Below are 26,611 nucleotides of genomic sequence, written 5' to 3' on the forward strand. Positions count from 1 at the left end.
ACCACCAAGTGTTTAGATCAACTGGCGAAGGGGATAGTATCCCTTTGTAATTAGAGCCTTAGAGGTCTTGGCAAGTGTGGGAAATGTCTTCAATGCAAAATGATTCTAAAAGCTACTCCCTCCAATTCTCCATACACAACTTCGATCATCACTGTCTAAAACTACCTTGTAAAAAACATACATCAAACATAATCCATCATACTTAATCCGACAACGGTTTATATAACTACATTTGAGCCTTATATAAGTATTAATTAAAATAATGTGATTAAGTATACCATATGAATAGTGTAAAAATTAACATGTTGTGATTGATTAGAGGCAAAAGAACTTTTCTTAGTCAATAACTTTGTAAGAAGGTAAAAGTTTGTTGAAAGTCAACTTTAAGTCTATGGGATGAACACGCCCTTATACATCAGTAAAATCATATAAAATCACCTATTGATCAAGGGCTCTTCTGCCAATTTGAAAGGAGTTATAGGATCTTCAATATAAGAACATATGAACGACTTAAAAAATTTGTTCATATGATAAATATTTTTTCATATGAACATATGAACGACTTAAAAAACATATGAAATATGAACATATGAACATTCAAATTCAGCTGAGTACTCTGCCAATTTTGAAAATATGAACATCATAGTTACAAGATTAACAAACAAAATTTCATTAGCCTTGTAATAGAAGCATAGTTATTTTCAAAAGATTGCACTTCGGATGCTGCTGAGATACCATGAACAGAAAACCTAATCTTCCTCAGGAAACCAAAACAAAACTCGGAACAGCTTAATCATCTATCACCTCACAAAGTCACAATTTAGCATGAATTTTGGATGACTCCACAGATCACAATACATATACTCTAGTAGTTGAAGGCTAAGGAAGTCTACAATATTACTCTTTTAATCTTTGGTTACCACCATATGCCAATCAACTAATAATCATCTGCTTCAAGTACTCAGCTTGGTCAGGGAAATACTCCAATAGTTCATCCTTGGTCACCCAAACATAATCATCACATCCACTAACATTAATCTTGTTCGCTGAAATTACTTGTGATTTGAAGAAGAATTTCTGCTATAAAAAAAATACAGGATAAGATAATTCATTTATGTGTTTCAGGCATAAAAATACAACAGATGAAAATTTATTCGTGCAGTACATTGGGACACACCTTCAATGGATCTGCTTTGTCAGCTGCCTGTACAGCGATATGGCCCATGGGTGCATTTCCGACAAAATATGTGTGTGTAAGGTCACCGAGAACAGATTGTAGAGCAGACTCTGCACACTGAAATGAGCAGTGGATTATGAGGGAAAAAAAAGACAAAAAACAAAGACGAGAGACCACTTTCTAAGATTACCAACCTTCCGCAGCGTCTCTTCATTATCATAGACCTTTTCTGGAAAATGCCAAACAGGCTTCCCATCAGAAGAGTCATAAGAAGTTCCATGAAGGAGAAGATAGAGCCTTCGATCTAGAGCTCTTTGCAGTGACCTTAAAGGAAAAAAATGGAAATAGTTTAATGCTTATTATACATAAACATATATCAAGGATTCCAGACCCACAATAACAATTCACAGAAACACATCCCCACTCTTTCGAACAGGAAGGTAAAGGTCTTATATGAAGCTTTTCTCACATACAGTTGTCCACACAAAGGATGACCAAATAATAAAAAACCAAAAAGGAAAAATGGGAAAAGAAGTTTGGGGCATTAACAGCATATGCTAAAATCATGTGGACGAAGCAGCTATAGCAAATTTTACTTCACAGCAAGGTTGTTCTTTTAATTATTTTTGGAATCCCAAGGAAGAAGGTGCCAATAAAAACGAGCATGTTAAGGTACATAGAACAGTGGAGATCATTGGTTTAACATGATAGCAAAAAATAGAGGACAACAGCGGCAAAAATACCATAAGCTGTGAGTCAGTCTTAATCGGTTAATAACAGGATATCATGTGACTGAGGAATCTTTTCAAACTATTAAACCTACAATGAGTAATCAAGTAAAATTTATGCATCAAATATAAGCATCAAATTTATGCATCAAGTATCGTAATATTCAGAAAGATGAGTAATCAAGTAAAATTTATGCATCAAATTGCAACAAAGACATTAAACCTACTATGAGGCTCTCACATATGACAGGATGGGGTGGGGGTCGGCTGTATGTAGCCAGCACCTGCAATAACAAAGTGGCTAAATCCCAATCAACTTTGATCCAAAAGTATTTGTTCTGCCAGCCTATCCAATTGGAACTAATGTATCAGAAAATAGTGACACAAAAATGCTATGCATAAAAGAAACACCTTCTAATACCTTTTATCATTTGCTTTGTCAGCTTCAGTGATCCGTGAAGCTGGTTTGTAGTCAATTTGATAATCACCCTTTCCTCTGCCAGAAAATGCAAACAAAGAGGATAAACATAAGTAGGTAATAGGTTTATGGATAATGCACGAGTTGACACAAAGAAGAACAAGAAAAGAGCTTACTGAAGATGCATATATAATAACACCTAACCTAGATTTGTGATTAGTTACAGTCACAGACTTATATTTTCTTAGCTTAGGTCATTCACAACTTCTACAAGCCAAATTCTACTCATTTGGAGCTAGATTACAGAATTAGGCAAACAAATGAATTACAAACTGGAATATTACATCAATCTGATCTCTAGTGGGTTAGATTGTAACTCACTTTCATAATTTTGCCAATAGCTATAGGCCTATAGCACATTAATACAGGACAAAAGTAAACCAGTTCGTAAATAGAACACCAATATGACAAGCCATCTAGACACAATAATTCACCTACACAGAGGGTGTAAACTAATTATCATGCCAGATAAATGGTTAACATTATAATAGACATATGTAGATTATGTTTCCAAACCATTTTTTGTAGCATGCAACAAATATTATATTCCACCAAATATGGTAATTGTAATGAAACAGAGGGAGGAACTCATAAAATGTAACAACATGATATACAGATAATAGTTTCCATCAACCCTAAATTGCAACAATTAGTCTCATGATTATCCTATGAGACATATATCCAATCTCATGACATTAACTAGATGAGGGAGAGATCAGATAAGATTGTAAATTTAAGCAATTACCGAGCTTCGTATTTCTTATAGAATTCATCAGGATATACCCGTCGATATTGCTGCTTCCATCGAAACCTATACATAATCAAACAAGAAAACTTCACTAAATGAGGTGCAAAATAACAGAAATTACTACAATACAGTATATGCGGAAGTTATTACATTTAATAGCATAATTTTCTGAAAAATCTTGCATCATTAATCATATCCAGCAGAATACGGAGCATTAAATTTCACTTATTCACAGATGAGAGCCAAGAAGATACGAGGTCTCAACAAATGCAGTGAGTTGCATGACAATATTTTCCATGTATAAAAAAAGTGAGCAATAGATAATTCATGATGTAGAACCTGAAATGAAGCTTCTACAGTTCTACCAATCCCCCTTCCTTTCTTCTTTCCTGAGAACACTCGATAAGGTTTAGTCCCATCCTAGAAACACCATATTTTTCATTGTGTGACCATTTTCTGCCATACCAAAACCAGCTATTTTAAAGTTTGCATGTTTCCAGTCCAAACCTATGAGGCTATGAGACCATGTCACGCTATGTATCTAACACGACTACGGACGGAATTATACACGACATAATGAAGAGTCTTAATACAATTGTCAGATGTTATATTTATCCTAACCCAGTGCCAATGTAAAAATAACCTAGGCAAACATCCAAATTTCAAGCAATATGATATATATATATATATATATATATATATATATATATATATATATATATATATATATATATATATATATATATATATATATATATATATATATATATATATCGGTTTCAGCTTTGAAGCGTTTCAAAGTCCTACTACGTATGTACTATATAGCAGTGTTCAAACTAATATTCATTCTTGCTGACAATTATAAATTAGGCTTGTAGAGTTACAGAACAATGGACTATTAACCACAGCTGTTTCAAATCCATCCTCATCCTCAGTAGACTAGAACCATCCTCTTAAGCTTCCAATGAAAAGACTAACTTCTAAATTAACTCCATTACTAATTATCTTCTGAGCAAAACCGATCAAAGGTCACCAAATCGAAGCCGAAAATGACTTTTCTTTTGACGCACCGTAGGAAGTGTGACTCATAGCATTTGCTTAACCACTTGTTCTGAGCTCAAGGCAAAAACTGCCCCTAAACCTAATTCATCTTATACTAAAATGTACCCCTAGAATATGTATTCGGAAGTCCAATTTTGTCCTTTCAAATAAATTCAACCTTACAAATATCTGCAATTCATCAAATTTATTATTCAATCATCAAGCAAAAAGGGAATAATTGCCCCTAAAAATGCACCCGAAAAATCTTTCTTTTTTCCGAAAATGTGTTCCAGAAATCACAATCAACTCTAAAATCACACTTTCACATTCATTATACCATATACATTTAACCATTTAAACTTTCATCAAATTCATCATTCAATCACCAAAAATCAAGTAACAACTTTTTCAATTCCAAGCTCATTTGATCCCGAAATAAAATAAACAATGAAAAACATTACATTTTCACTTCAACAAATTGAAAATCGGAAAAAAAAGTAGTAAAAATTAGGGCTTACGAGAATTCCTGAAAAGCGTAAATAACAGGGTCGATTTTGGGGATGACAACAGGAAGCCTTTCGAAGAGCACAGAAGCGACGATCTTATCAGTGGTAGTACTACTAGTGGTGGTGCTGAAGCTTCGAAGTGAGTGCATCAATGGCGTCGTACATCTTCTCTGCATTTTTGTTGAGATTTAGCAGATAAACCCTAACAAAGTTAAACCTTTCTTACAAATGGCGTTTGACCCGAAATTGAGTTTGGGTTCTCCCTCACTCTACGAGTCTACGGTTAGTTAGTCAAAAGGCAACCTCGGTTATTAGCCCAACCCAATCACACTTAGGCCCCATTTTTTAGAGCTGTTATGCGTTTCATTCTTTAAAGCTGCTGTGCTCTGCCCTGCTCTACTCTGCTGAAATCTGCTCTGAATTAATATTAATTAATAATATTAGTAAAATAATAATTAATAATTCCTTCAAAAAAAAAATAATTAATAATTATAGTTAATATTTAAGAATAATAATAATAATTAATAATTCACAATACAAATTATTCACATTTATAATAATATTTATTAATAATAATGTCTAGCAATTTATAAATATATATTGATCATAATAATAACACATAATATATATTTTTTGTGGGAATAATAATACTTCATATTTAATAATAATACTACAATATCTTTTTATAATAAAAAGTAATGATATAAAAAGGAAGATATTTTACTGATATTTCACCCTTTTTTTATTTAAAGAAATTAAAAAAGTAAATTGAATTAATTAATAATTAAATCTAAAAGCTACCAATAACTATACAGTGCATTTAACCAAAAACTTCAACCAATATCTTTAATTTTTTTTTATTTTATTTGAAACACCAACCAATATGTTTATGGTCAAATCTTGCCAAGACCAATACTATCCCCAATTACCCATACAATGCTCTTAAAATTGGAAAAAAAAAAAAAAATTATCCTACTTCCTCCATATAAAGCAACGACTACAACTCCTACAAGGAAGCACTGCCATAAAAAGTAAAAAAAAAATAAAAATTAAAAGCCTTCGATATCACCGAAGATCTGCCTCCCAAAGTTGCCGCCGATTGACGACCAGGCACCAAGAACTCAGCCGGCGCCGCCTCGCTCCAGCCGCTCAGGTAACACATTACCAATCCTTCCTATGTAAATGCCACCTAGAGGATTAAAATAACATTTTAATAAGCTCTATTCATCGTTAAGAATGAAGGTGGAATGTTTATTTGGACAGTTGAAAAAAATGTGGAGGATATTACATAACATGTCACAGGTGTCACAAAAGAGTCAAATGACAATCATTGTAGCCACTTGCACACTACATAATTTTATTCGGATGCATAAGCTTGGCATACCAATCATTCAACATGATGCAAGTATAGGAATATCAGATTCAACTATGTATACACAATGGCGCAAAAATAGGATGGCCAAAGTGCGACATCGTATAGCACGCCGAATTTGGAGGGCTAACCGCTCGGAAAGCGACAATGAAGGTGATGACAATGAAAATCAAGATGACAATGAAGATGATGAAAATGAAGATCATATGGAAGTAAATGGTTAATTCACCACAATGTTAAACTCTAATCTAATTATGTTTTGTTATTGATAAGTGGTTGTAATAATTTGAATATTTTAAACCATTGTCTTTTATCTATTTACTATTAACATATGATAAAGGTGGTACACATCTATTTATGTTTTCATTCACCTAAATCAATTATAATAGTGGTAATAATAATAATAATAATAATAATAATAATAATAATAATAATAATAATAATAATAATAATAATAATATTAATAATAATAGTACAATGCGATAATGATAGTAATAATAGTTAAAATTAAATAATAATAACATAAATAATAATTTAATAATGATGATAATAACAATAATAACAACAACAACAATAATAATAAAACAACAACAACAACAATAATAATAATAATAACTCATGAAAAAATTGGCAGATATATATTTCACAAAGGTTACCGCATCTGCAAAATCCACCTTCTCTTTATCTCCTCGTCAATCAGCATTGTGGAAATCGCAGCAGGAAGATCACACCTCTACTTGGCTTCGGGCAATTCCTATTTCAAGGTTGGGTTAGACGATGAACGCAAAGACTTACCGATGTGTGTTGCGCTACCGCTTGGGTGTTCCTTTATTCGCTGTTTCGACGCCGTGCATTGCTTGTTCAAGGGTTTTCATTGGGGATATTTTCGATGATCACGAGGTGTCGTGTGCTGGTATGGTTGGTATTAAACATCGGCATAATATTGTTCGGGATACTCTTATTGATATTTGTTATCAATCTGGGGTTTCAGCTAGAAAGGAGGTTGACATTGGTTGTCTGGAGGGAACGACGGGGCCCTTAGATCTGTAGATGTGTTACTTTATTCCTATGATCGTGGTCGTGATGTCTGTGTTAATTTGACAGGGTCTTCTCCTTTGACATAGTTGGGGCTATCTGGCTTTGAGCCTGGGCGGGTTGTGGTTGATGCAACTCATCGGAAGCGGGTCAAGTATGAATCTAATTGTCGAGCAATTGGATATAGATTCCTTCCCTTCTCCTTTTCTTCACTTGGGGAGTTAGACAAGGAGGTTGTCGCGTTGCTAAAGCGGGTTCAGAAGTTTTCGACGACTCAGGACATCGGGGCTCGTGCTGCTGCTCATATTTTTACTAGGATAGACTTTTCTATAGCTAGAAGAGTGGGGGCCCACATTGTATCTCGACTTCCCACTAATTTTTTGTAGGTTGTATGACTTTATCAGTTTTTGATATATAATAATAATAATAATAATAATAATAATAATGCTGAAATCTGCTCTACTCTGCTCTGCTGACCCCTGTTCTACTCTGCCTAGAAGCTTAAATAAACAGGGCCTTAATCATTGATTTGGGTGGCTAATGAGCGCAACACGTAGTATCTATCATGTCCAAGAATTCTTTCGATTTGGAATAATTATAAGAGTTAGGTCAAACTTTTTATAAGGTTGGGTTGATCATTACTATTGAAATAATTAGTTTTTGAGGTCAAACAATTCAGTGGTAGCTGGTAGGTATTGTTTAAACAAATTATATTTATAGTCTTATGTAAAAAATAAAAAATTTACATGTAATATGATATAGTTCAATGGTTAAGTGTTTAGTGTTAAAACTAATGATTATAAACTCGCTCGCTTAAGAATATAACTTTTTTACGGCCACTATGTCCTAAACATGGTTACACCCTTGAGAGAAACACTTGGCCACTCTTCTTTCATTGACATTCATCATACTTTGGGCATGGAATACAAACTTGATTCACATCACAAAAACTAGGAGAAAATACAGGTTGATCTTCAGATAAACAAAAAAGTGTTTATCTAGTGGTATTTTTGTAAATAAATAAAAAACTTTTGTCAAATGTGGACCTAGCAAGCACATAATAAATAAATTAAAAAAAATTAAATTAAATTAGAAAAAAAAAAAAAAAGAATTTATGATTGATTGTACCATATATGATTCAATTACAAACAATGTCCTGAATTATTTTAATACATTTTTTAATGTATGTAAATATTGAATTTCTTGTCAAAAAAAATAAAATATTGAATTTAAGGTTATGAAGAATTGTGGCTGATCAATGATTTATTTTTGGTTGTTAAGAAAGTATTCAGTCACTATAACTCCTTAGAGCAAGATTAGCCCTGTCTGGTCTTAAGATTTTAATTAATTTCCACATCAGATTTTATATTAAATTTATTTATTTTTTTTAATTTTAATTATGTTAAGACTCCTTAAGACTCAATCAGATTTATCTCTTCAATCTTAAGACTTATTTTAGATTTATTTAAAATATTTATTAATTTTTTTTTGTCTTTTAACAAATGTATTTCAATATATTTTTTTTGAAATACATATATAATTTTAATATGATATGAATATTCACAGTGGGGTAACAAATTTCTAACCAATTTAGATGTCACAGTTGAAAAATAATAGCAAAATAGATCAAACAAAAAAAAATCAATTATAATGGAACTACATGAATTTAATTGATTTAAAAATGCGTGAAATTTTAAAATTACACATATTGCATTAAATAGTTGTAAATGTATACAAAAAATTAAAAACAAAGTTCACATCTATAAAAAGAAAATTGGAACAACATACATACATTTTTTTTAAAAAAAACAACGTTCATAGATTTTTTTTTTTTTTTTTTTAAAGAAGTGTACATAAATTATAATGTATTTAAGAAACTAAAAAAAAAAAAAAATTATTATCAAAATACCGTGTTTTGATGTATATATAGGGAAAACACTGTGTATAGTGTATAGAGTTGAGTCTTAAGTTGAGTCTTGAGTTTTCAAGACTCCACTTCAGATTTTGTTAAGACTTAACTTCTTAAATGCATTAAAAAAACAAAGTCTTGTCTTAAGATCACAAAATCAAAAAATGATGATGTCATCCTGAGTCTTAAGACTCAGGGCTAATCTTGCTCTTATAAAGATAAAAACTGATACTTCATACAGTATATAGTTAAATCTAGTTTTTTTTTTTTTTTTTTTTTTTTTTTTTTTTTTTTTTTTTTTTTTAACCATAAATCATATGCTCTTTATCTTAAAAAAAACAAAAATAAAATAAAAAAATAAAAAATAAAATAAAAATAAAAAAAAAAAAAAAAAAACAACCACTGGTAGTTGTAATTGTATTTATATTGCTTCTTAGTCACGCTAGGATATAGAACATATAGTATTAGAAAATAAAAATTGTCACACCCGTGACTGTGACTACATAATGCTAGCTTGGGATTATAATTGCAAACAATTTACAAATTTGTATACAGTATTATTAAAATCACAAAACAACAACCAAAACTAAATAAACTACAAGTATATAATGCCAATGCCAAACTTTAGCTTAGCATGTGAACTATACAATTTTCCAAAGCCAACCTCCAAATTTCATTTTAAGAAGCAAATAAGAAAGAACAGCTACTTGTAACAGAGCACGTGAATCCTTATATCAGTCACAAGAGCATAGTAGAACACCACTCACTGTTTTCACTTATACCCCAGGCTCCAGCCAAAACATATTAAACACCCCATGATTCGAGAACATTATACCGTCTTGCAGGGCCGTTTCTGAGATTTCGGTGGCCTGGGGCAAAAACATGAATTGGGCCCTAATTCACATATACTGATATAAAATTTTAAAAAATTGGATATGCAAACACGAAGAAATTTTACTGCCTGACAATTGTAATGAGATACATTGAAAATAAAATTACCAAAAAATTTGATACATTAATTAATGACATTTTTTTGGCTAATCAAATTCACTAAGGAAAGTGAATTAATTTGGGTAAAAAATTAGGGAAGAAAGAAGTTGACCAAAAATGCCATTTGATATTTTGGAATTATATAGTACTATAGTGTTGTACTGTACACACTTCTTGTTTTTTTTTTAAATTTAATTTAATAATTTAATTTAATATGAACATGTACGTAGTAATGTAGTATTATAGAGTACGAAGTTCCCTCAAAAAAATTTTTAGTACAAAGTATATCTTTTGGGGCCTTGTATTGTATTGAAGTTGGGCTTTTAAACAAGGGGCCCAGGGCAGCCGCCCCAGCTGCCCTGCCCTTGCTACGGCCCTGCCGTCTTGTGTACATCGGGTGCACAATACAATTATAATACAGTATTATGATATATGTGTATGTATTAGTGTTACCTTGTTACTCCGTATATATGAATGTAAAAAGGTTACTCAAATTATTACAAACCGACTTTTAAAAATAGGGTGTACAATAAAGAATGTGTTACGTCGATTTTGAGTGAAACAACCAACATATTCAACTCCGCCACTTCCAGCTATAAAACTTCAGAAACATAGATTAGAAAAATACAGAAGCAGCTATAAAGACACACACAGACAGAGAGCAAGAGAGAGAGAGAGCACCTAATATTCTTCTAGAGACTAGAGCTCAATGAAGAAACAAGGGTGTGAGATTGAAGCAGTAGGCATAACTTACAAAATCTACAGCCATAACAATGAAAACCCATTTAGCATTTTCAAGAGAGAGACTGATCAACAAGGTCATCAAACAACATCATCTTCTGGAGTGAGAACAGTGCTAAACCAGGTGAATTGCAGAGCAAAGCCATGGGAAATCCTCGCTATCGTGGGGCCGAGTGGTGCAGGGAAATCTTCCTTGCTTGAAATACTAGCAGGCAAGCTCATCCCACAAGCTGGTTCAATTCTCATTAATGGCAATGCCATTGAAACGGCCAACTTTAACAAGATTTCAGGGTTTGTTACTCAGAAGGACATGCTGTTCCCGCTCCTTACTGTGGAGGAAACACTGATGTTTAGTGCAAAATTAAGGCTGAAACTCCAGCCTTCGGAATTAAGCTCCAAGGTGAAGTCATTAATGCAAGAGCTAGGACTTGATCATGTGGCAAATACCCGGGTGGGAAATGATGGGATACGCGGAATCTCTGGAGGAGAGCGCAGGAGAGTCTCCATTGGTGTTGATGTGATCCATGACCCTAAGGTGCTAATCCTGGATGAGCCAACATCAGGGCTTGACAGTACCTCAGCACTGCAAATTATTGATATGTTGAAAAATATGGCAGAAACTAGAGGTCGAACGATCATTTTGAGCATCCATCAACCTGGTTTTCGCATTGTGAAGCAGATTAATTCAATCTTGTTATTATCAAATGGCACAGTTCTGCACCATGGCACAGTTGATCGGCTTGGGTCCAAGCTTGGACTAATGGGTCTTGAGCTCCTCCCTCATTGTAACGTTGTAGAATTTGCAATAGATTACCTGGAAACAATCCAACAACAACAAGAGGAAGAAATTTCAGCTTCATCACTGCAACAAGCAGCTCCTGCAGCTGCCCCACAGCAGAGGAGAAAAACCCTTCAACAGCTCTTTCAGCAATCTAAGGTGATGGATGAGGAGACTGCATATATGGGAATTGAGCTTGAAACCCACAATTTTGCTAACTCCAGGTTGAGAGAAATAATTATCCTAAGTCACAGATTTTCTAAGCTTGTTCTCAGGACAAAAGAGCTGTTTGCCTGCAGGACCTTGCAGATGCTGGTTTCAGGGCTGGTGTTAGGGTCTATATTCTATGATCTTAAGCATAATTTGGAAGGGGCGTTTGAAAGGGTTGGATTATTCGCATTTATCTTAACATTTTTGCTGACCTGCACCACAGAAGCACTGCCTATTTTCCTGCAGGAGAGAGACATACTAATGAAGGAAACATCCTCAGGGAGCTATCGAGTCTCTTCTTATGTCATTGCAAATGCCATAGTGTACCTCCCATTTTTGCTTATCCTAGCCATTTTGTTCACAGTTCCAGTGTATTGGTTAGTGGGTCTAAAGCCGGAGTTCATGGCATTCGCACACTTCTTACTGCTCATATGGTTAATCCTCTACACTGCTAATTCAGTTGTGGTGTGTTTCAGTGCACTGGTGCCAAATTTTATAGTTGGAAACTCTTTAATTTCTGGTGTGATGGGATCGTTTTTTCTGTTCTCTGGCTACTTTATATCAAAGAAGCAAATCCCAAAATATTGGATTGGGATGCATTATCTGTCCTTGTTTAAGTACCCTTATGAAGGGTTCCTAATCAACGAATTTTCGGGGTCAACAGAGTGTTTGGAGAGCATGTTTGGGATGTGTGTGATGAGTGGGAAGGATGTCCTAAAGGAGGAAGGCTTAGGTGAGCAGAATAGATGGATGAATGTGTTGATTACGGTGTGCTTCATTTTGCTGTACAGGTTCATATCTTATGTCATTCTCAGATGTAAATGCTTTAAAAGAACTTTCAAGGGTTCTATTGTTTGAAAATGGTAATCTCTTTACCTTTGTCTTTCTCTATACATCAATACAATCATTCTTACATTCAGCAAAGTCATAATTGTATAGGGTCTTGATAATTCAATTAATTTTCTTTTGAAGATGTTAGCAGAGCAATGATATCAAGAATCCCCCTCCCCCATTTGTAATTTGTAATGCCCTTCTGGTTCATTCGAACCCAAAACAAAAATTGAAAATATCAGAAAGCTAAGTTTTCCTTGGTAAACATCATTTTCGTACATTTGAATTAATTATTTTTTGGCATATTATTAGGTGAAATTTTTTTGTTTTTTTTTTTTAAAAAAAAAATTTATTGTTTAGGAAATAATCAAGTGTATGTGTTATATAATAACAATTAGGAATGACAAAAATTGTTGCCACATAATTTCAGTGCATATGTTCCCTGGTGCACTTAAAGACTAATAACTCTTAGTGATGAAGCTGATCTAACAACTCTAATTGACAGGTTATGGGGACTACAGATAGCTATCAGATTGCATACACATTATAATGAGCATTCACAACTTTATGAAGAGGAAAATCAGGGGCTAAATTTTTATTTTGAAAGATAATATTTTATGATCAAAATAGAAAGAGAGAAATAACAATGCAGTGTCTTTTCTAAAGTACAGATGGAGTACATAACAACAGTTCTTTCCCTTGGAAATCTTGCAAATAACAAAACAAACCAGACTGCTTCTATTTGAGCAATAGTTGAGTTTTTGCTATGTCCATCACTATTCTAACCTTTTCTTTTTGCTCCTTTCCCTCTTTGTCTCATGCAACAAATAGGTTTGCTGTATAAGGTGAAACTCTAAAAGAGACCAGAGGCCAAAGGAAGGGAAAAATGAGGCTGAAAGAGCCTACAACTCAAGGTGTCGTGGCCCACCGGATCACGCAAGTAAACAAATTTACAGCAAAAGAACCGTCGCAGTCTCATGTGAAGACTCTACAATATCACATGGTAACTAATTAATTATTGATGAAGAGGATTTGTTTGGGTTTCGCAAGTGGGTGTTAAAAAAAAAAGCTTATAGTTGAGTGGTTTGGTTCCAGTAGTTTTCTTGGGTGCTAATTTTGTTGCTTATGTTGTTTTGCTCTTATTTTAACAAGAAATTGTGTATTTACATTGCAAGCTTTCTATTTTACTCTTTTTCAATGTAGCCAGTTAAGCTACTGGTATCAGGAACCATTTTTACCTGAACTATAATCATACTGTAATAATAAGTATACTGCATCACACTGCACATTAACTTCAAACATTTTACGATGTATTTATATAGTCCCCTAATTTCTGTGTGCTTATCCGGTTCCACATCAGGTAGTCCAAGAATCCAAGTTGGCTATTGCCTAGTCAGTACTGAAAGGTACCTAATGACAGAAAAAATAAAAAATAGAAATTTATGTCCTCAAGAAATGATCACTCTATAGTAAATTAAATTTTTTATAACTGTATCTGCCACAGCAGAAGTTTAGATCTTCCACTAATTTAAGCAATTAAGCATCTGATTCGTCGGTACTTGTAACTTCCACTGGACATCAATCTAATTCCAAAAGCAGCACACTCCCTTTTTTTTTTTACCAACTTATTTTAAACTCTTGATTCTAAGAGAAAGGAGAGTAAGAAAAAGGTGAATAAATAAGAGATTAGTAAAATGACGGAACAACAATAACAACAACAAAGCCTTAATCCCAAAATGATTTAGGATGGTAAAAAAAATGAGTATGTTAATTCAACTTTTACAAGGAAGCCATTCAATAATCAATGCTTTAAGGCACTCAAGTTCATATCTTATGATGTACCATCAAACCAGCATGCCAAATCTAGTGATACTTCGACCTTTTCAAAAAGGAGTAGAGGACCTTATTTAGTTCCTTAAATTGTCTTGAATCATGTTGTTATGTTCCATAGAAAGACTTGAAACTAAAAAAAGGAAAGAGTAAAAATGAAAAGACATAGTTTGTGAACCACTTTAGCTACTTTGTTTAGATATACTTCTCTCTTTTCCTCCATTCTTCTTTTTAATCACTAGAAGCACATCATACCTAAATTTGAGGTTCACGAGCAAGGTAATGTGTGGCTCATAAACCATAACTTCATTTTAGTTTTGTCTTCTTTGAAATATCTTGACAGCTTTGGCACATATGAGAACCATCCCTTGTCCTCATATATTGTTTTTCCTAAAGCAGGTAAAAATTTAGGGTCCACAAGTTTGGAAGCTCTAAAACGATGTTCAGTGAAAGGCACTGATCTTAATAATTTCATGTATTTCACCTCAGAAGTACACTAAAAAATTCTTCATAGCAATATGAATAGATGAACTAAACAAAATTGTCCAAATCATAAGTAGTGTTTACTACACTTGCTTATTAAGATTAATGATAGAATACGACTATTCATAGAAACAATCCAACAATGAAAAAAAAAAACTAATATTATTGTGAGCCTTATACATGCTATACAACAAAGCATTAGTTTCAAAACTTTCAATAGGATATGGGGTATAAGTGTAAAACTAGATATACCCCTAAAAAATCAAGGATCTACAATAAGGAAACCCTTATTCTTATATAAAGCAACAAAGTTTAACCAGAAGAATCAGCTTACCAGACGATCAACGGATCAAGATACAAAGAATTAGGAAGCATATTTTGGGCATTGATTGAATGATCAAGAAAGATGGAATGACATGCTCTTAACTTGGATATCATTCTAGAAAAGATAGACATTTACCATGGTTCAGATGATCTCCATGCTTTATGCTGAAAAATCAACATCCCAAACGAAGATATCTGCAATCAAACAATTCCATGTACCTGAATTGCATTCTTTTTTGTTCGTCAGTAAAAGATAATGGTCATTATCATGACATCTACAAGATTGTCTCTAGCACATCAATTTCACTTGTAAAAAATTTTCATTCTTCAACAGAAACGCTTATATTGCATGGAAACACTGTTAGATGAAAATAAATTTAGACAAAGCAGCAGATGCCAAGACTATAAACCCAATCTACAAATTTGTACACAAATCATGGCAGAAAACTTTTTTTTTAGGTCACTAATCACACCTTTAATACACTTATAGGTGATTTAACCTAACATAGCTCATGCATATGGCATATGAACTGTATAGTAAAATTGGATTCTATACATAACCTTATAGCTCATATATATACAAGTCTAATTGACTAACCAATTCCAATGCTAATATTGCCTCCGCAATTTTGAACAAGTAGAACCAATAACTACCAGATTTTTATCAAGAGTTCAATGTACTAGTCCAATGTACTGTGCAACTGGGTGCATAACTTTTGAAATAAATATTTTCCTAAGACAACAGAGCCAGCAGATGGAGGAATTCTGTCCTGACGATATGAAATCCTAAATTCCATTTTTAATTTAAGAATTGATATCAAGAAGATGCTGAATTCTCACAGGCAAGCTAAGCCTAACTCTTGATTTTCTTAAATTTGGTTACAGTGACACATCTTGACATTAAATTTACTAAATGCAAATGCAGCTCTTTAGGAAAAAGGTGGGATGAATACAGTAAGTTACCTACCCAAAGATAAATAGTCCACACCGTTCTATTCTTCTTTTCCAGTTCTCAAGTATTCCAGTGCATTTTGCTAAAATTTATAGAGTATTAATAAATCACTGATAGAAAGAGCAAATGTAAGGACCAAAGGGCTAAAACACATCTAATTTCAACCATTTGGTTAGTAGTTCATAGAACAAGGATGTGAAGTAGGCATAGAAGGTTCAACTAACAGTAAGAAGAAACATGTAACAGGTCTCCAATACTTGGGATGACAGAGCATTTAGATCATGGAAACGGCAAGCAAATTATATAAAAATATTACTAGATTATTTAATTTCCAGCATAAAGAAGCATTAAAATTTAACCACAAAATACACTGATTAGAAATGAAAGCTTATCACAAGAGGCTCACCCAAAGCCAGCAACTAGTTATATATCCATTGAATGATATGAAGCAGCTTCATAACTGATTTCTTCCTCAACGATCTCTGATTCAATAGGGTCAGGAACATATCCAGCTAATTTGATTTCTTTGGTTAGATTTTTCAACACTGAGTAAATCTCTTTATTCTGTGGGTGACTTTTGTCTTTAACCATAAACACGTGTACATGGCTTTGTATTTCAATCCAGCTACAACCAGGCTGCTTAACAACTCCCTTCTTTATCATAAGCTTCCGAACACTAGTTACGTCCATCCACCTTCCAAGTTCTGCATACATGTTTGAGAGAAGAACATAAGGACCAGAATTAGTAGGATCAATTCCCAATAGCCTCTCTGCCACGTACTTCCCCATTTCAACATTTCTATGAACCTTGCAAGCAGAAAGCAGAGAAGCCCATACAACATAATCAGGCAGAATTGGCATAGTCTCAATTAAATCTATTGCTTCATCAAAACAACCAGCCCGACCAAGCAGATCAACCATACATGTGTAATGGTCCTTCCATGGTTCCAAACCATGCGACTTAAACATTGACCGGAAATAGTAGCGACCCTCTTCCACCAAACCGGCATGACTACAAGCACATAAAACTCCAATCATTGTTATGTGATCAGGTTTCTCACCAGATATTATCATCTTCTTGAACATCTCAAGTGCTTCAATCTCATGTCCATTTTGAGCATAACCTACAATCATTGAATTCCATGAAACATGATCTCTTTCCACCATATACTTGAAAACTAGAAATGCATCTTGAACAGACCCACATTTCATGTACAAGTCTATAAGAGCATTCCCCACAAAGATGTCACACTCTGGTCTAGAACGAAAGCAAAATCCATGTTTCAACAAATGTACATGAGCCTGCATGCCAAGATTCAGATCTGCAAGATTTCCACAAGCATTGAGTAGATTCCCAAAAGTATAATGAGTAGGCAAAACAGACTCCCTCTTCAACAACCGAAACAAGCTCAATGCCTTCTCATTTTCTCCATTTTGTGCATAACCTGCCATAAGTGCATTCCAGGATACTATGTTCTTATCCATCATATTCATAAACAAAAAGTTGGCGGTCTCCACATTTGCTGCTTTCGCATAACCACTCACCATAGTTGTCTCAGATATCACATTTCTTGATGGCATACTTTGAAAGATGAATCTGGCTTCATTAATTCTACCACACTTTGCATACATATCAACCAATGCATTACTTAAGATTAAATCATTCCTATACTTATCCTTTTTCACAACCAAAGCATGAATTTCCCTACCTTCTCTAACTAACATTAATGTTGCACAAGCACTAACCACACTAGCCAGTGTAACTTCATCAGGGTCCACCCCATGATCCATCATATTTGCAAACACCTCTACAGCTTCACTCACAGGACCATTTTGTTCATAACATGTAATCAAACTGTTCCATGTCACCCGGTTCCTATCAACCATTCCATCAAAAACCTTTCGAGCACATTCCACTTCACCACACTTTGCATACATATCAACAAGAGCAGACCCCATATACACATCCTTCAAAAACGGAGACTTCAACATCAAGGCATGAACTTGAATTCCCATATTCAAATCCACTAACCCAGCACAAGCACTAAGCACACTACCAAATGAGTACTGATTCAGCACAAAACCCTCTCTATGCATCCCCACAAGATACTCCACCGCCTCTTCAAACCGATCATGCTGAGCAAACCCGGACACCATCGAATTCCATGAGCACTGATCACGCTCAGGGATATCCAAAAACACATCAACAGCTTCATCAAGAAAACCCCATCTCGTTAAAGCACTTAAAACTGAATTATACGTAAAAATGTTTCTATGAGGCATTTTATCGAACAGTTTACGTGCACCCTCAACAAACCCACATTTACCATACGTATCAACCAACCTATTCTGAATAAAAATCTCAGATACAAACTGGGATTTAAGAATTCGAGCATGAACACAGCGGCCATGACGCACAGAGTTTGATCGAATGCACCAATCCAATAATTTGGCAAAAGGTGATGAATTTGAGAAAGATAGGGTTTCAAAATCTTGCTTAACAAGCACATTTCTTGCCATCCCATAATTCAAATGTTGAAACAATTTAAATTCAAAGTTGGCTCCTTTTTTATCTTAAGAAGCTGCAACCGTAAGTGAAGCTTTCTGGGTTTGGCAATTTAGTCCCATGTTCGAGACTTGCCAGCAGCTTTTGTTTTAGTTCAGCAGTCAGCAAGGGGTAATAAATTGAAATTGTAAGGGCAATATAAAAGACGCAATTGGATATATTAAATGAAAACAAAATATTTACTATACGGATCAACTTGTAATTTTATCATGTATTCTTAGATTAATATGAAGTACTCCGTATTATTTTATATATGTATTGAATTCTTATTTATAGCCTTGAGGGCTAGTATGTGTTGCACCTATCGATTAATCTACTAAAGTTTCGATTGGAAAGTCTGAACAAGGATTTATGCCACACCACATTTGGCCAAGTAGCTATGAGGACAACTTTTGGAATAGACATTGCATCCCTTTAATCCTTTATATGAAAATCAAGAAATTATACATATACTAGGGCAGCTAACGCACGCGATGCGCGCGTCATAGCTGGCCATGTCTTGAAGGTTTTTTTTGTTTGGCTTTTAAATCACAAAATTAGTTAAATTAACATTGAGAGAAATTTTTCCTAAAAAAAACAATAAGAGAAAATATGTAATCAACTATATTTAGGTGGTATAAATGTTCAAGACAACTAACATTTATGAAAGCATAAAAGTACATAAATATTTTAGAGGGTGTAGTTGTCTAAACACTATTCATTAAAATAGCATCTACATATTAATGAGGGTATGTATGTAAATACACATTTTGAAGGGTATAATTGGCATTACACTATTCATAAGAGTATGTTTCTAGGGATTTATAAGGTAGGGATACATATATATTTTCTGTCAGTTTGATTTAGAAAAATACAACAAAGTAATACCATGTACTTCGCTATTTACAAGTATACTAAGGCTCGGTTACAATAAGTATTTGCTTTATAGCTATTTGATCGTTATCAAGTCTACAAGGAATGTATAGCCTTCACCTTTTGAATGGCTTGTTTGATTCTGGTTGATGGTTCTTCATACAAAAAAGCCGGATTATCGAATTCTGATGCACGGCTAGGCTCACCAAGGAAAGCACGGAATGTGTCTGCTACTGAATAAGAGAGAGATTGGAGATTGTATCCCCCTTCCAAGAAGAACACACAGCGCCCTCCACATAGTTCTTTGGCTAGTTGTTTTATGCTAGCAGAAAGCATGTAGTAAGTTCCTGTCGTGAGCTGAAGACTAGCTAAATGATCCAAGACATGTCCATCGTAACTGCATACAAATAAAAAATGCAGTAGGAGCAAAATTATGATACACCCTACACTACTACAGTTGTGCTTGGCATAATTAGCACCTATTATTGTTTGACCATGAATAAAAATGCAGTACAGGTGATTAATCTGCTTACCCAGCAGATACAAGGATTATGTCTGGCTTGAATCTTTGAGCACATGGGACAATAACTTCGTCAAAGACAGTTCTCATAGCAACATCTCCAGATCCTCCTGGCAATGGCAAATTCAATGAAGTTCCTTCCCCTTTGCCACTGCCTACCTCATGAATTTTTCCTGTACCAGGGTAGCTCCCATCCTGTGTTGATAATTAAAATTTTGAGTAAACATCTATGGAGGATCGGCAGCCGTAGCCTGCCAGCCTCATTTAAACATTTAACTGAGAAACCTCAGACATGATCAAATTCAAATATTTCTTTAAGTTCTGTGAAGATATTGTCATCATTTAAAATTCTAACCACGGCTTTATTCAACTACGGAATATGAGCATTCCAATCACTTAAATATGATAGCTTACAAGCAACACAAAATCAGTGGTCACCCTGCATACCAGTCTGGTTTTTTAGTGTCATAGAAAATATATGATACTTGTAAGAGATTAGGGAAAATAAAAGGAAAAGAGAACGGAAGTAGAAATATGATAATAAATGGAACAAGCACCTTTCAGGAAACAAACCAGCTACTGTACTAAAGGCCAACCTCATTAAGATGTATGTTGATCAAGGAAAACTGCCCAAAAGAACAGTATTTCATAAAAGAAACCAGCAAGCTACATTTGTAAATCTCACACCAAAGATCATGTACCTTAAATACAGATTTGTGTACTTGGGGATAAAAGAGCCTACAACAAAACAATATACATATTCTGTCACATTTTGGTCTTCATACTTTTTTCCATCCCTACATCTTTCCACCTTAAAGTGCATAGAGTTACTACTGGATACACATCTGCCCCTAAGCAATAAATAAAACTGCACAGTGTAAAGACTATAAACCAAGTTGCTGTTGGTTCGCAACTATCAAACTAGGTTTATTAACCCATTCCGTTTCCCATTATGTATAATAATGGATAAGAAGCACATTAATTTGCATTAGTTCGTCCACAGCAAGCAAGTGCGAAAAGTATACAAGCGAAAAGCTGAAAATAATCAAGAATTCAAATTTTTTTTACTAATAAGGCACAGCAAAGCAGGAACAAAGGTTCACCTGATGAGTTGAAAGGAAGTATATATTTGGGTCCTCGTAAAATGCATCATGCGTGCCATTGCCATGGTGAACATCAAAATCAATGATGAAAACACGTTTTAATCCATGAACTTGCTGAGCATAGCGAGCAGCGACAGCAATGTTTCCGAAAACACAAAAGCCCATAGGCCCCGTTGGAACAGCATGATGACCAGGAGGCCTAATCAAAGCAAATCCAGATGGAGGCTCTGGAGACTTTTTAGATGCAGCCACCTAAATATCCTGATAATATTCGGTCAGTTAACTATTTTACAGAGTTTCTATTTACTAGCATGGAATGTTGGAAAAAAGACCACAAAAGTACATCAAATTCTCATGCTCGTTAGGCATGCCACAAGAAAAAAGTGTTCACATGCTCGTCCTTGGAGTCAAATATATATTTTTGGCCACAGTAAAATAATCTCACTGGGAAGACAGAACAGTGAGTTAAAAGTTGGTACGTGTGGTCATAATTCCTAGGTTTTTTCATAACGCCTCATAAATCCTCCCACACACTAGTAATGAAATGATTGGGATCTCACCACGGCATCAACAACAGCTAATCCTGCTCCAGCTGCAAGCAATGAGTCCTGAAATGTCTGCAGAGCAGTAAAATGTTGTTAGATAAATTACTGAAGACCAAGGATGGAGTATCTAGCAAAATTACTTAATTAATCTTTTAAAACTTTTCCCTTTTCTTTCACATTGTTCCTGGTAGTGGGGGGGGGGGGGGTTCATAATAGCATAGGAAAATTGTGAACCAAGACAAGAGTAAAACACACACACACACACACACGCACAACGGACAAAAAAGAGATAAGCTCAGTAGTCTTACAGAGGCCGTAGCATATGTTGGTCCAGACCCCTCAATGAAAAGAATGCCTTCTTCTGAAGCCTTTTCCATTACCTACAAAACAAAGTTTATAGAACTAGCACATCAAACTCACCTATATGAGCGAAAGAACAAGGTGATATTAAAAAAATAATAAAAAATAAAAATAGAAAAAGGGAAACAGAGAGGTGATTTTGTAATTGTAAGTGGAACTCAATGGTTAGGCTCGAAGAAATCAAGGATTTTACAAACACCGAAGCCATTCCTAGAAATTTTTTTCCTGCAAAAACATTTTAATGACTGGTAGACACTAAACATGAGGCTGCCAGCTGCTTCCATATGAAATTCCTGACATAAGGTGAGGCAGCTGAGTGTTCAGAAATTTAATGCAAGTATTAAGAGGATGGCCATCTTTTTTTATATGCGAACACTTGTGAATTGTTATAAATGAAGATAGAAAATTCAAAATGAGGGAGTAGCCAGAAAGGTCTTCTCAGAGAGTTATTCTGACTTGCTAAAACATTTACTCGGGCATGCAGAAACATAAGAGCTATCCAACAACTTTCTTTTTATATGTTGGGGGGGGGGGGTGTTTGGGGCCTGAGGTTTGCTTCAAAAATATGATGCATATGTTACGAACATAATTCAGACAAAGCTTCTAACCTAATATATACAGAATTGGAAGAGTTAAATTACACTAACCTTCTCAAGACCTAATACATAGGCTCTTTCATGAACACTACTTATATCTTCCACTGAAGCCGGATTAAAATGCTGGATCTCAATTATTTCTGAGTTGCGATACTACCATACATAAGTCAAAAGTACCAGTCAGCAGAATATGGAGGCTTGGAGAGTAATAATAATAAAAAGATTTAACAAGAAATTTAGCATTATTAAGAATTGACATTTCTGACTTGTACAGACTTTCATATTTAGCAACTTGGGATATAAATCATTCACAGTTGTTCCATTTCACATATATGCCCCTAAATGCCCCAGCTAGCAATCCTAGAAACTATTCAAGTATTCATAAATATATAATGTGTCTACAATGTCGGCTATAACGCCTTCATTTAGTTTCAATACATAATCAAACAGCCATATATTTAAAGGTGGGCAATGAGTCTTTCCCAACTCATAACCTATTATTAAATCCACATTTTACAGAGGAATAACATTATTTTTTAACTTCTACAGGTATAAACTTTTCCAACACGTTATTATTGCTTCTGAATTAGTGTGTTCATTTAATATGGAACTTTTAACTAAGACCACGGAATTATTATTACTATTAAATACACTCTACAAGGCACTCAAAACTAAATAAATAAACACGAATATGTCAGATCCTTCACAATTTTCGTCTGTGAAATCATGTAAAGAACTGAGTAAAGGACAAAACAACTCCATTTTGCCAACATAATCTTCATAAATAAAGAAAAGAAATTCAAAGGAGATGATAAAAGTAAATATGAGGGTTTCACAATCACCATATAGCTATGAAGATTGTAAGTTTCACAATCACCAAATAGCATATACAACCATGTAAATAGAAAAATCTTTTTATTTTGCTACTTTAGTTTCATAAAGGAGCATTATAAGGACCCTCAAGCTCTCCCCTGAGTCACACCTTCAAACTTTTAAAGCTAATTTCATAGTCTAAATTCCCCTCATGCAACCAGTTTATCAATATCCCTTTCCTCTGAGCATTTTAATTGCATGTTACTACACTACTCAAATTCCAATAATTGAGATGCAAGTGAATATTCCAAACAAGTAACATAAACTCTGAGAAATCTAATACAGAACCATTGTGAAAAAATAATATGGTGAACAGGCTGTAGTTTTAAGGTTTATGTCATGAATGCACATACTAACAGTAAAGAAAAACAAAGGCTTATTAGTAATTACCTTTGGAGTAAGCTCCAACTTTTCAAGAGTATCAACGATTGCAGGAACTCTGAGGTTAGACTCTGGATGTGACTCCTGTTGAGAATTATACCAAAAACCTCAATCTCAGTGCAAGAATATCAACCCAAAAAAATTCAGGATTCAAGATGCAATGTGTGGAGGTTCATTGCATGAACTAATAGGGAACAATGAAATAAAAATACCTGATTGTGCCCGGTGGCAGAAGCAACACTGTAAATGACTTTGGCATTATCTAGTTGTATATCTGAAGAATTAGACGGCTCTTTCTCTGAATTAGTCGAGCAAGAAATGGAGCTTGTCCTCCTTGATTTCAGGTTACTTAAATATGAATGCCTTGCATGGCCAATGAAGAGCCTAAACTTGAGTGGTTTCCTCCATGTACACAAAGAACGTTCAAATAAAGGCAGCATATTACCTACAGCATATGTGAACTTACATCAACAAAACAGAAAGCTCCTATATCAGGATATCGGCGCAACATTAACTATTAGAATTAGAAGGTAATAAACCCCATTACACTAATCCCTTTTTCCACGCCTAGATAAATTCATCCAATAACTCATTCCCTTCTGTATCAAAAGCCTTACAGTTGTTAATTGAGTTCAGAGTTTCTGACTTGCTGTAACCCATCAGTTACTGCTTCAAACATGATAAAGGTCATCACCCTCTATTCTACGGCTTACTAGACTCCGACTAATCTAGATTCGAGTGGAGTTAATCCCAATCAGGGAGAAAATTCTCTCAACAAATGTAAACCCACAACATATGAAATGTGAAACCCGGAAATAAAGAACTCCAAAACTAATTGGGAGAAAATTCTCTCAACAAATGTAAACCCACAACATATGAAATGTGAAACCCGGAAATAAAGAACTCCAAAACTAATTTCAAGGCGGGAAATTTCTCAATCGTTATTACCAAGAAATTCAAAAACAATCAAATTCAACCTAAAACAAAATACACCCAGAAAATGAAAATTCATTCGGGCGAATTGCAAACAAACAACATATAATCAAATAGCAAACTAAACACCAAATTTCGATTTTCACAACTAATTATTATCAACCAAATGAACTTCAGAATTAAATATCAAGGAAGTTTGCGAGGAAAGGAGGAGAAAAGAGAGAGAAAATACCATGCTGAGGAGCCAAGAGTTGCAGAACTCCCATGGGTATTGGACTAATGGCTAGTGAGTAGTGGCTACGGAAAACGCATATGAACGATAACCGTTAATAATCCTCAACCCTTCAAATGTTTCACCTTGTTCCCTTATGAATAGTAGCAACATGTGCCAAATGCATGTGTGAGCTTGCTAAGTGGCAAGGGTGTGGGAAAGTTCTTGCACCTCGATTGTATCATTTAGGGCATGTTCGGCAAAATATAGCTGTGAAGGTAGATGTAGTTGTGAACTGTATATGTAACTGTTAATTGTGAAGATAAATAATTTAGATATGAGTATTCGGTAAAGTAACAGTTGACTAGCATGCATTGTTTGGAATCTTGACCTTTGACTTTTCTTTCTTCTGCATTATTTTAATTTTTACTTTCCTCTATCTCTGCAGTGTCTCCTCCATACTCCTCTTTTTTCTCTCTTCCTCCCTGTTCACTTTCTCTACAACCATCAACAATGAGCACCTTCTGAGCTTTCTCACCTCTATCAAATGCAACTTCTAATCTAAGTAGGATTTTTTTTAAGTGATGGCTATTCAATTTAGTTATGACCACCGATCAAGGCAATTCACAGGTTTTTGGTGTCAAAAACTTGCACGCTTTCTCTATCTCAGCTTAATTTCGTCGGCCTGCCATCCACGGCCACCACTCAGCACTATCAAACACCGAGAGATCGAGGAATGGAAGGACAAATAGTCGTTGAACGAGGAGATAGAAAACGGATCTAGAACGAAGGTGAAGGTGAAATGATCGGTCAAAGATTTATGTTTTTTTGTTACCTGTCAATTGCTAAATTTTACTAGGGGTTCGATTGATTGAGTGTTAGATGCTTATTTTGCCAATATGTGCTAAATTTGTTGATTTATTTTGATAGAACTGGCCTGCTAAATGGCGCCACAGTCAAGATCAGAGCACCGTCGGCAGAGGCCAGCAAAAGGGCGGCTGGGTCGGTCTTTAATTTCCAGTGGGTCACATTGTGAGATTCTTAAAGAAGGGCCGAGATGCTCAGAGGGTCGGTTCTAGTTCTCCTGTCTACTTTTTCTGCTGTCCTTGAGTATCCGCTGCTGAGGTACCATTTCCTCACTCCTCTTTCAATTTTTCGTTATATTTTCTGGATTTTTATTGAGTATATATGTAGATTTTTGGTGATTTTTTAGGATTAACTAGCATTTTGGCCCATTCAACGAACGGGTTGTAGCTCATTTTATTTTTCTTGAAATGTGTTGCTTATTTGTATTGTATGTGTCGGTGATTTTTTGTAACAATTCGCTTAATTTTCTTACTTATAATTTGCAAGTTAGGAATACATAAAGATTTGAACATTAAATAATTTGTTATTTTAACTTTTACATTAAAAGGGGTATAGAGAGGAGTACAACTTTTTTTTATAGTGAAAATGAAACACTCCATTTTCTTACTCAAATTTGCAAGTTAGGAATGCATAAAGACTTTAGCATTCAATAACATTTTATTTTATCATTT

The 26,611-nt window shown here is 34.5% G+C and overlaps 3 protein-coding genes and 1 pseudogene across 5 annotated transcripts; 1 reads left to right on the forward strand and 3 right to left on the reverse strand.

Annotated features, from left to right (window-relative positions):
• Positions 1–608: 608 nt before the first annotated feature.
• Positions 609–4,981, reverse strand: LOC145563272 (uncharacterized). 2 transcript variants are annotated; one of them, XM_081623716.1, is made up of 6 exons: positions 4,691–4,981; positions 3,129–3,194; positions 2,327–2,401; positions 1,372–1,501; positions 1,178–1,294; positions 609–1,080 (listed from the first exon to the last, which is right to left on the reverse strand). In XM_081623716.1, the coding sequence occupies exons 1-6, from the start codon at positions 4,852–4,854 to the stop codon at positions 934–936; spliced, it is 699 nt and encodes a 232-aa protein (XP_081479842.1). In that variant the 5' UTR covers positions 4,855–4,981; the 3' UTR covers positions 609–933. The 2 variants fall into 2 exon arrangements, with proteins under 2 accessions (XP_081479842.1, XP_081479843.1); XM_081623717.1 differs by having other exon boundaries at positions 609–1,077; positions 4,691–4,944.
• A 5,712-nt stretch (positions 4,982–10,693) lies between these two features.
• On the forward strand, positions 10,694–13,855 carry LOC145563274 (ABC transporter G family member 5 pseudogene; annotated as a pseudogene). The gene is made up of 2 exons (XR_014094517.1): positions 10,694–12,576; positions 13,376–13,855. The product of XR_014094517.1 is annotated as an ABC transporter G family member 5 pseudogene (transcript).
• On the reverse strand, positions 11,357–18,855 carry LOC145563273 (pentatricopeptide repeat-containing protein At2g13600-like). Its single transcript, XM_081623718.1, has 3 exons — positions 16,540–18,855; positions 15,318–15,400; positions 11,357–11,539 (listed from the first exon to the last, which is right to left on the reverse strand). The coding sequence occupies exon 1, from the start codon at positions 18,651–18,653 to the stop codon at positions 16,557–16,559; it is 2,097 nt and encodes a 698-aa protein (XP_081479844.1). The 5' UTR covers positions 18,654–18,855; the 3' UTR covers positions 11,357–11,539; positions 15,318–15,400; positions 16,540–16,556.
• A 526-nt stretch (positions 18,856–19,381) lies between these two features.
• Positions 19,382–25,230, reverse strand: LOC145563276 (histone deacetylase 14, chloroplastic-like). The gene is made up of 9 exons (XM_081623719.1): positions 25,095–25,230; positions 24,142–24,374; positions 23,939–24,013; positions 22,727–22,828; positions 22,028–22,099; positions 21,735–21,791; positions 21,175–21,426; positions 20,085–20,266; positions 19,382–19,948 (listed from the first exon to the last, which is right to left on the reverse strand). The coding sequence occupies exons 1-9, from the start codon at positions 25,126–25,128 to the stop codon at positions 19,648–19,650; spliced, it is 1,308 nt and encodes a 435-aa protein (XP_081479845.1). The 5' UTR covers positions 25,129–25,230; the 3' UTR covers positions 19,382–19,647.
• Between the last annotated feature and the right edge of the window lie 1,381 nt (positions 25,231–26,611).

Source organism: Chenopodium album, chromosome 10, assembly GCF_948465745.1.
Source record: "Chenopodium album chromosome 10, dcCheAlbu1.1, whole genome shotgun sequence".
NCBI classification, from domain to species: Eukaryota; Viridiplantae; Streptophyta; class Magnoliopsida; order Caryophyllales; family Amaranthaceae; genus Chenopodium; species Chenopodium album.